This window comes from Rhinopithecus bieti, unplaced genomic scaffold (assembly GCF_001698545.2).
Source record: "Rhinopithecus bieti isolate Rb0 unplaced genomic scaffold, ASM169854v2 scaffold_65275, whole genome shotgun sequence".
Taxonomy (NCBI): domain Eukaryota; kingdom Metazoa; phylum Chordata; class Mammalia; order Primates; family Cercopithecidae; genus Rhinopithecus; species Rhinopithecus bieti.
Window position 1 is genome coordinate 1,049,195 of NW_016826376.1, and position 10,427 is coordinate 1,059,621.

Here is a 10,427-nt window from a genome sequence, read left to right on the forward strand (position 1 = left end):
GCTAAGGACAAGTACTCTTCTCCAATATAGAAAATATTACAAACACCCAGCATTTTCACTAAGTGTAAGTGCCAAGCATTAAACAAGGGTGGAATTATAATTTGTTCACATCAACAAATTAGTCTTGTCTATGAGAATTATAAGAAAATCATATTTCTTCTCAATTACCTGTAACAAGGGAAAGAAGAAATGGCCTAGATAATCAGAGATACTTATATATTTGGTTTTGACAAAACTATTAATCCATAGGTATCTCCAGACACTCCCTTTGAGTCAAATCCCCACTGCTAACCATCTAGACCAGTGGTTGCCAACATTAACTGGATATTTACATTTCCTAAAGGGCTTCTAATTTCCAGGACCACCCTAGGATTTTTGGAAGTAGAGCTTGAGCATCAGTATTTTTAAAAGCTCCCCTGTTGTCTCTCATATACAGCTGAGTGAAAAATGTCATAGAAATAACCAGTCCATGGCAGGGTGCAGTGGTTCACTCCTGTAATCCCAGCACTTTGGGAGGCCAAGGTGGGCAGATCACTTGAGGTCAGGAGTTCAAGACCAGCCTGTCCACATGGTGAAACCCTGTCTCTACTAAAAATATAAAAATTAGCTGGGCGTAGTGGCAGGTGCCTGTAATCCCAGTTACTTGGGAGGCTGAGGCAGAAGAATCACTTGAACCTAGGAGGCGGAGGTTGCAGTGAGCTGAGATTACACCACTGCACCCCAGCCTGGGCGACAAAACGAAACTCCATCTCAAAAATAAAATAAATAAAATAAAATAAAAATAACCAGTTCAGGATATGTAGAATATCAGAAGACAAAGCCAACCTGAGATTAACAACTAGTTGGGGGTAGATGATGAGAGCATACTAAATCTACCTCTTCTCTCTTACAACCACTTTGATTCTCTAACAAAGTGGTTTTAGAACATGAAGGAAACAGAGGAGAAATTGTTTCCGTTGCTCTGATCCTTCTTTACAGATGGTAGTTTAGTGTGCAGAGGTTGTATCATGCATTATTCACATCACACTACTTTTGTAATTATCCTTTGTAACTGTAACTGCTATCTTTTTCAACAAAACATCCACACCCCTCCAGGTCACATGGATAGAAACAACTTTGGCTGCTGTATCTTCACAATAATAGACTTGTCAGCAATTTCTTTATATTGTTAATAAGAAGATGCCCTGCACCAGCTGTTCAAGGTAAGGGCTTGTCATGCACAAATCACATATACCAACTGCACTGTTACAGAACAGGAGCTGAAACATCTTGTTGGTATTGGTGTGCTTTGTGTGTGTATAGCAGCATTTGAATAAACTTAAACTACAGGATGATTTTAAAAGTGAGTTTCTTCCAAGTGTCCACCTAAATCCATCAGGAGGGGAAAAGAGAGGAGCTGTGGCTAAAGGTTAGTGAATTTGGCTGCAGCAATTTGATAGCGATGACCTCGTTAAATTTCATATTGTTTCAAATCTATATTATCTATATATATGATCCTTAAGAACCTGTAGGACTGAAAGAAAAATTTTAAGATGACAACTTTATATATATTACCTAGGTATTTAATGAGTAATTTCTACTACTGTTTCATAAGAATCCATAATCATGTCTCATGAATTAACTAAGAGGAAATGCTGGAACACCACCAAACAAATATGAAATTGAATGAAACTACACATGCGGCAGGCAGCAACAGCTGTTTGCTTACCTAATATCTATTCCTCCCTCTTTCTATGATTTTGTTTGGAGAAACAAATGGCTGGCTAAAAAGCCGGAGTTCCTAGTTCCTTGTAGGTAGGGGTAGGCATTTTGGGCGAGTGCAACAGAGGGGAAAGTATACTGGGTAGTTCTGGGAAGCTCTGTTTTCCTTTTCCTTCTGGAATGACATATGGAGCCTGGAGGCAGCGTGAAAGTCACGCACTAAGGATCAAGAGCTGGGATCGGGCACGGTGCTTGCATGGGAGGGGGTGTCTTTTTCAGTTTGGGGTAGTCAGAGAAGACCTCTCTGAGGGCTTGACATTTGAATTAAAGCTTAAATGATGAAAATGAGGCAATCCTGCCAAGGTCTGGGTTGATCTTGGTATGCCCAATAGAGAGACACCAGTGTAGCTGGAGTGGAGGTGAGGCCACAGAGGAAGCAGATCGCCTGTGGCCTTGTGATTCAAAGTAAGGGTTCTGGGTTTCATGCTAGTTGCAATAAGAATCCACTGAAGGGTTTTAGGCAGTAGTGACATGATGTGATTTTTAAAAATAGATGTTATTTTTTAGAGCAGTTTGTAAGTTCACAGAAAAATTTGAGAGGGAGGTACAGAGATTTCCCACACACTCCTGGTTCCCAAACATGCACAGTCTCCCCCATTATCAACATTCCCCAGCAGAGTAGTCCATTTGTTACAACTGATGGACCTTCACTGACACATCATTATCACTGCATGATTTGATTTTAACTTCAGGAAGACCTCTGTGACTCCTCAAAGAAGGATGGACTAGGAGTGGAGGAAAGAATGAAAGCAGAGACCAATTACGAGGTGATTGCTGAGACTAGAAGGGAGTCCGGGCGAGAGGCCTGAAGGCTTAGATTAGAGGTGCAGCTGTGGTGACTGGAAAGAGTAGAGAGATTCAGAATATAATGCAGAGGCTGATACAACAAACAGTACGACCTACTGATGGAGTAGATGTGGAGTGCAAGAGAAAGAGAGGAATCCAGATGAATCCTGGAGGTTAGCCTGAGCAGCTGGATGGATGGGGAGACAGTAACTGATGACACAAGGAATACTTTAGGGAGAGTACATTTGGGAATAAAAATCGGGTTCACGACTGAGCGCAGCGGCTCACGCCTGTAATCCCAGCACTTTGGGAGGCTGAGGTGGGCAGATCACTTGAGGGCAGGAGTTCGAGACCAGCCTGGCCAACATAGTGAAACTCCATCTCTACTAAAAACACAAAAATTAGCTGGGCACAGTGGCACAGGCCTGTAATCCCAGCTACTTGGGAGGCTGAAGCATGAGAATTGCTTGAACTTGGGAGATGGAGGTTGCAGTGAGCTGAGATGGGGCCACCGCACTCCAGCCTGAATGACAGAGTGAGTCTGTCTTAAAAAAAATAAGTAAATAAAAATAAAATCCGGGTTCGCGATTGGGCAATATACTGACTACCTAGGTATATTTGATGGATTCATTTATACTCCAGACCTAAGCAACACACAATATTCTTTTGTAACAAACCTGCACATGTACCCCGATTCTAAAATAAAAGTTAAAAAAGGAAAAAAATCTCCTGGCTAATATGGTGAAACCCCGTCTCTACTAAAAAATACAAAAAAACTAGCCGGGCGATGAGGTGGGCACCTGTAGTCCCAGCTACTCGGGAGGCTGAGACAGGAGAATGGTGTGAACCCGGGAGGCGGAGCTTGCAGTGAGCTGAGAGCCGGCCACTGCACTCCAGCCTGGGCGACAGAGCAAGACTCCGTCTCAAAAAAAAAAAAAAAAAAAAGGAAAAAAATCCAGGTTCAGTTTTGGTCATGTTAACCTTGAGATGCCTCTGAGATCTGTAATTGAAGATGTGGGGTAGACAGGTAACCTGGGGAGCTCAGGGGTAGGTCCTTCCTAAGGAAGGCTGGTCACGTGGCCTATGACCACGGCCACAGAACGTGGACTCAAGGGCAGCCAGAATCAGCCCATGATGTAGCCCAGCATTAAAGCCTGGCCAAATATGGATAATAATAACCATCTATTAAACAATCAAATTCTCTCTCTTTCAGACTTTGAATATACAACACACACAACTGTGTATCATACACTACAACTGTGTTTCACTAATTATAGGAGCACTGCCTTACAGAGAGATGGAAGGGAAGCCCTAAGGCAGCAGAAATCATAAGGTTGAGAGAAGACAGAATTATTAGTTGGAGAAATAAACCATAAGGCAGAGCACAAGAGCAGTGAGCAACAGATAATCCTATCACCAGAGTGCTTCAGTTTCCTGAACAACATTTTTGTTTCTAAAAAAGATTCCATCTTTCACAAGGCCTCACAACGTGAGGTTCAACTCATTTCTTCAAGTATAGGTTGGTGCAAAAATAACTGCAGTTTTTGCCATTACTTTTAATGGCAAAAATGTATATATTATACATTTTGTAGTTGTCACACAGTTCTTGGATATTGTCCCAGGTTTTTTTGTCTTTTTTCTCTTTGCTTTTTTAATTTTGAAAGTTTCTACTGATATATTCCCAAACTCAGAGATTCTTTAACTGTGTCCAGTCTACTAACACGCCATCAAAGCCATTCTTCACTTCTATTACTGTTTTCGATCTCCAGCATTTTTGAAAATTATTCCTAGGATTTCCATCTCTGAGCTTACATTACCATCTGCTCCTGCACAATCTCTACTTTTCCATGAGAGCCCTAAGCGTGTGAATACGATTCACAATCTGATAACTCCAATATCCCGCCATATCTGGTTCAGGTTCTGACGCTTGCTATGTTGCTTAAACTGTGTTTTTTGTCTCTCAGTATGCCTTATAGTTTTCTATAGAAAGGTGGACATGATGTCCTAGGTGAAAGTACTGCAGTAAATAGGCCTTTAGTGGTATGGTGGGAAGCAGTCAGGCAGGAGAAGAGTTCTGTAAGTCTATGATTAGGTCTCAGTCTTTTAGTGAGTCTGTGCCCCTGGGCTGTGAATTTTACAAGTGCTTCTTAGCTTTAGCCCCCTTAGATGAGACAGGATAGCTAGAGTTGGGCTAAATTTGGTACTCCCCTTCCCCCAGTTTGGTGAGGCTCTGGTAAAATAGAGTCTCTTGTGGACAGACCTTGTTAAGAACAGAATGCTCTAGTGTATTTTAAAATGGTGACTTTTCCTTTCTTGCTACCAGAAGCACAATGGGATTTTTCTAATTTCAGGTCTCTGTGAGGGCCTGGTAAAGCTCCAAAACTCATGAAAGTGTGACCCTCACCCCCAGCCCCCAGTGACTGGGTCCCGCTGGAGTTTTTCACTCAGACTTCACAGTGGCCCTCTAGAGATTTGTTAGTTACAGTTCAGTTTTCCTACCCCCGCACTGGTTCCCACAGAGGTTTCTGATCATGGATTTCTGCTCAGTAAGTTATGAGTCTCTCACTTCGCCAGTCTCTCCAACTTCAGGGACAGCTGCCTGCCTTGCAACTTCACTGACAAATCCAACAAGAGCCATTGATTTCAGTCTGTTCAGCTTTCCACTTGTTAAGATAGAATGACAATTTCCAAGCTCCTCACATGCCCGATTGGAACCTAGAACTGGTTCCAACCTAAACCATTTCTGATAGTGCTTAGTCCCCATCTATTCATATAATACATCCACCTTTATCCAAGACAACCTGAGCCCAGCACACACAGGGCCATTCTCTTTTGTAGTCTCTGAAAGCCCCGTTCTTCCCCACCAGTCTGGAACTTCAAACACTGAATGATGCAGCAGCTAAACCTCAGAAGGAGCTAATTGACTCAATGAAGTTTTCAGAGTTTCATTCATTAGAATATCATCAATATTTTCTAAAATACGACGAACAACCCAAAGTACTATAGAACAGCTTTTAGTAGCCACAATTACTGTACCTGCTGTCTCTCTCTGGGATTTCCTTAATAGCAATTCTGACTTGGTTGCTCAAGTCCCGACCTGCGTAGACTATCCCGTAAGTGCCTTTTCCTAAAACGACTCTGTCACCATTTTCATCATATTCATAGTCATACTACAAAAGGAAAAACGGGGAGAAAAGATTGAAACATTAGTTCATTCTACAGTTCAAACATCGATTTTTTTCCAAGAGCATTATTCCTTATCTTATCAGATGGCATTAACAGGCCAAAGTTCTAAGAAGCAGCTTCAAGGATGAACAAATAAATGCTCCCAACATAAAGCAGATATTGTGTTTATGTTTTCACAACTGTTACAAATACAGTGGGGATTACATAGTTAACTTCATAGAAGTGCTTCTCCAAAAGCCATGTGGATTCTTTTACCCACTCAGTCCTGTTTTTCATTGATTCTGGAGATCAATGAAACAGTGCATAACTAGAATGAACATCTATCAGTGTCTATCACATCTAATAAATCATCCTTTTGTTATTCAGCTTTTGATGCTGTTAAAGCATTTCACACTGCCAGGGGAATAAAACCACTGAAAGGCTTTGGGTAAGAAGAAAATTGTGACATCTTACCAGCTGCCAATGATAAAGTCAGGATTATTTTACTTCACCCCACCCCCCACGCCCCAAGACCCAGAAACATTTTTTTAAATGAAAAATGGAGGAAAATGTTTATCTCTGATGTAGAAAGGAAATATCTATATCTCTAAACTGCAAACTGTCAAGTGTGTCAGCCAAATATGGAAAACTGGATTTACAGAAAGGATTCAGTAGAGACCTCCTCAGATCTGGAGGCATCACCCCAAAGCCACATCCTTTGTGTTGGACTGAACTAAAGGATTTAGGGCCATCACATGATCAAGGCATGTCCCTGTAGAAACCCAGCACAAAACTACAGGCCCCTGGGAAAGAACATTAGAACAAGCTTTTCACACAGTCTACATTTTGCTGGAGTTTAAAACTGGCAGTCCATAGTTAGATTCAACTCACAGCAGGGTCTGAGTTGGCCATTAAAAAAAAAAAAATTTCTGGCCAGATGCAGTGGCTCATGCCTGTCATTCTAGCACTTTGGGAGGCTGAGGCAGGTGCATCACCTGAGGTCAGGAGTTTGAGACCAGCCTAGACAACATGGCAAAACCCCATCTCTACTGAAAATACAAAAATTAGCCGGGTGCAATGCTGTATGCCTGTAATCCCAACTACTCAGGAGGCTGAGGCAGGAGAATTGGTTGAACTTGGGAGATGGAGGTTGCAGTGAGCTGAGATGGCGACACTGCACTCCAGCCTGGGCAACAGAGCGAGACTCCATCTCAAAGGGAAAAAAAAATGATTTCTAACATGTATAAGTCAACAAATTTAAAGTTAATACTGATGAGTAATCTAAGAAGACGGCAATGATCACGAGTTTTTATGCTCTTTAACAACATAGCCTTGAAATATATAAAGCAGAGTTGATACAATTTCATAGAAAAATACACAAATATCAACCACAATAGATTTTAACAGAACTCTTTTAGAAAGGAATATATCTGGCACACAGATTTTAAAATAGAGAATCTAATGGCACAATAAACAAGTCTGATATAACATCTACAGAGAGAGCTCTGCACCCAGATACAGATTCCTTTCATGCATATATGAAAAATATATAATTGATCACATATTAGACAACAAAGAAAAATTTCAACAAATTCCAAAGAACTGATATCATAAAGACCATGATCTCTGAGCACAGAATACTAAAATAAGACAGCCAAAAGTACATTTTACTTTACTTTAAAATAACCAATGGGTTAAAAAGGAAATGACCATGGGAATTACACAATCATTTTTTATATGAGAAGAAAAGCATTATTTATCAAATTCCATAGATATGGAGTTAGGTAGATGAAAATGTCATGATATTTTAAAATCCATTAGAAAATAAAATTTAACATGAATAAATTTAATGGTCAAGTCAAGGAAACAGAAAAAGAATAACATATTGCTACCAACACAGTAGAAGAGAGGCTCTGGATTTGGCAAGATGGTAGACCAGATACCTGAGAAGCTTCCTGCTAAAAACACATAGGTAAAATAAAACAGATATACTTTTAAATGTCTAGCTGGGCTTACTAAAGAGTAAAGGTGATTGCAGAAGCTAGAAATGAAGAGGAAAGGAATACTAGCAGGTAATCACAAGAACTCCTGAAGCCCAAAAGGTAGAGATGAAGGCAGGATTTTCAGTTTCATTAATCTAGGGCAGGAGTTCATGCTCGTTTTTTGGTAAAAGGTCAGGTAGTGAATGTTTGAGCTTTGAGAGCCATATAGTCTTTGTAGCAACTACTCAATCCTGCCATTGTGATGTGAAAGCAGCCCAGCTGATACATAAACAAATGGACATGCTTATGTTCCAATAAGGCTTTATTTACCAAGATTAACAGTGAGCTGGACTTGATCCTAGGGCTATTGTTTGCTGATCTCTCATGTGGGGCTTGGGTTTTAATGCCCAGGAGGTGATAGGAAGTATGGCCTAGTGCCTATGCCAGGCAAACAGCAGAAACACACAAAACCAGGCCCTTGATGAAAGGGTAGATTAGAAAAGTCAGCCCACTACACTGTGAAACAAAAAGAAAGCTGGTTTGTCTCAAGACTGAGCTCTGGAGGAGCAAAAATAGGTCTTCTCTAAACACTTTCAACCATAGCTGATCCTGGCTGTTTGAACTTCAAATGAACACTTATTGTAATACTCATAATTGCTCTTGAGCCTGGGATATCCCTGGAGTGCCTGGCAGAAACAAAGGAAAAACATTTTAATGGTAGACCCCTTGAAGTTTGCTATGCAGAATTCTTACTGATAATGCACCACTAAAGTTGAATTCACAATCCAAAAAATATAAATTATGTAAGGAAACAATTCAACATCAGTGAAAACATATATGACAAATCCCAATCCTCAAGACTTTATTAAGTCAGAAATGATAGAATATAGTTATAAAATATGTACGTTTAACATAAAGACATAAAATATTTAAAAATGAGAAGATGAGCTCTTCTAAAAAAGGCCAGACTTGAAAGAAAATTGAATACAACTTCCAGAAATTCAGCCCTAAATAGGAAAAATAAAAACAAATTCACTCAGATATGATATAGGGCAACTACAAAATATGAAAGACAAAAAGATCATAAAAGGGCACATTACCTACAAAGGGAGCTCATCAGATCACTCTGCAAACTCTTGGGTACACATGCATGACTCGAGAGGATGGGGCTGGGGTGGAGCATGTCCCTAACAGCTCCAGGTTATTTGTTTCCAACAGGTTTCCAAGCCCTTATAGAAGGGGGTCAGGTGGTGTCTTCTGGGGAAAATTCTGTCTAATACAATGCTAGGGCTGGAGTGAGCACTGGCCTCCTTAGCATGAACTCTTCCCTGGCTCAGGACAGAGGCCAAGCTCTGGAAGGGAGATGACTACTTACCCATTGCCAAGTATCCAGTGGCACATTAGAGAATAGCCCTGTTCTGGCTGCCTAACGTAAAGCTGAAGACTGTCTTGGTCCAGGGCAGATGATCAGGTAGGTGGTCAGAGTGAAGGAACAGGCAGCAGGGATCATTTAGCAACATGCCCTAACTCAGAGTTAAAACTGGGCTCCTGTGAGGAGGCAGGAAGCATAATCCAAACAATGCCACCTGAAGGAGCCCAAGTCTCCACACCCAATTCCTGTGGTCTAGACTTTTGCAATGCTGTGCCTGCCCCGCCGGAATTCTACCAGTGGGACCTAGTCAGCAGGAGGTAGGGCAGGAACCATCACTAAAGAAGCTCAACTTTGACAATGTGCCCTCTCAAAGGATTAGAAACCTATACACTGAATCTAGTACCACCACCATTTTATACTACAATGCTTTACAATTTTAAAGGAAAAAAAAAAAAAACTTTCCATAACCCACCTCACTTGACTATCATAATATCATAGTAGGTTTCTGATTACTTTCAATTTACAAATGATCAGAATTTTTTTGTTCAGTGAAAATATATCAGAGTTGTGGTTTGAAACCAGCTTGTAAGATTCCAGATTTTGTATCCTTTCCACTACCTATGCGCTAGGGAAACCCTATCATAGAATAAGAGCTTACAGGGTGATGATCATTACTTGTTTCCAAACACCAGTATTATAAAGACATTACAGTATATTGTTAATATAGATTGAACATCCATTTGCTTTTTCAAGCAGACATCTGGTAGCCACTGTCCTCTTAGAATTTTGCTTTTTTCCTTCTCTTACTCCATATTTCAAATTTATTGTCAACTGTTCTCAGATTTTTCTTCTTAAAATCTCACAAATCCATTTTACCTCCTTAATCTCACTGCAATTGCCTCAGAATCTCTGTAGAAGTAGCACAGAAGCACTTCTCTGCAAAACAAAGTTCAAAGGCTTTTCTCCTCCATGTTGCTCCATTCCCCAATTTATTCTGCACTAAGTTGACAGTGAACTTTCCAAAGTCCAAAGTTCCACGTGAGCTTTCCATGTCAGTGCCACTGCATCTATTTTATTGGCAGTTTGTTACTTTCTGGATGAAATCAAAACTCCTTAGCACAGCATAAATGCCTGCTATGGTCTGAATGTTTGTGTACCCCCCTCTCCAGCACCTTCAAAATCTGTATGTTGAAACCGATTCTCAATGTATTAAGAGTTAGGCCCTTTAGAAGGTGATTAGGTCATGAGGCTAGAGCCCACATGAACGGGATTAGTCCCCTTATAAAAGAGGCTTGAGGGAGCCCGGTTGAGCCTTCAGCCATGTGAGCACCCACAGAAGGTACCATCTAGAGAAAGTAGGC

At 40.8% G+C, this 10,427-nt stretch overlaps 1 protein-coding gene across 1 annotated transcript in view; it reads right to left on the reverse strand.

Annotated features, from left to right (window-relative positions):
- MAP3K5 (mitogen-activated protein kinase kinase kinase 5) overlaps positions 1 to 10,427 on the reverse strand; it is a 248,516-nt gene that overhangs the window by 64,093 nt on the left and 173,996 nt on the right. Inside the window, exon 15 of the mRNA XM_017863432.1 lies at positions 5,584 to 5,717. Coding sequence (XP_017718921.1) covers positions 5,584 to 5,717 — 134 coding nt within the window. The remainder of the gene's footprint in view (positions 1 to 5,583; positions 5,718 to 10,427) is intronic.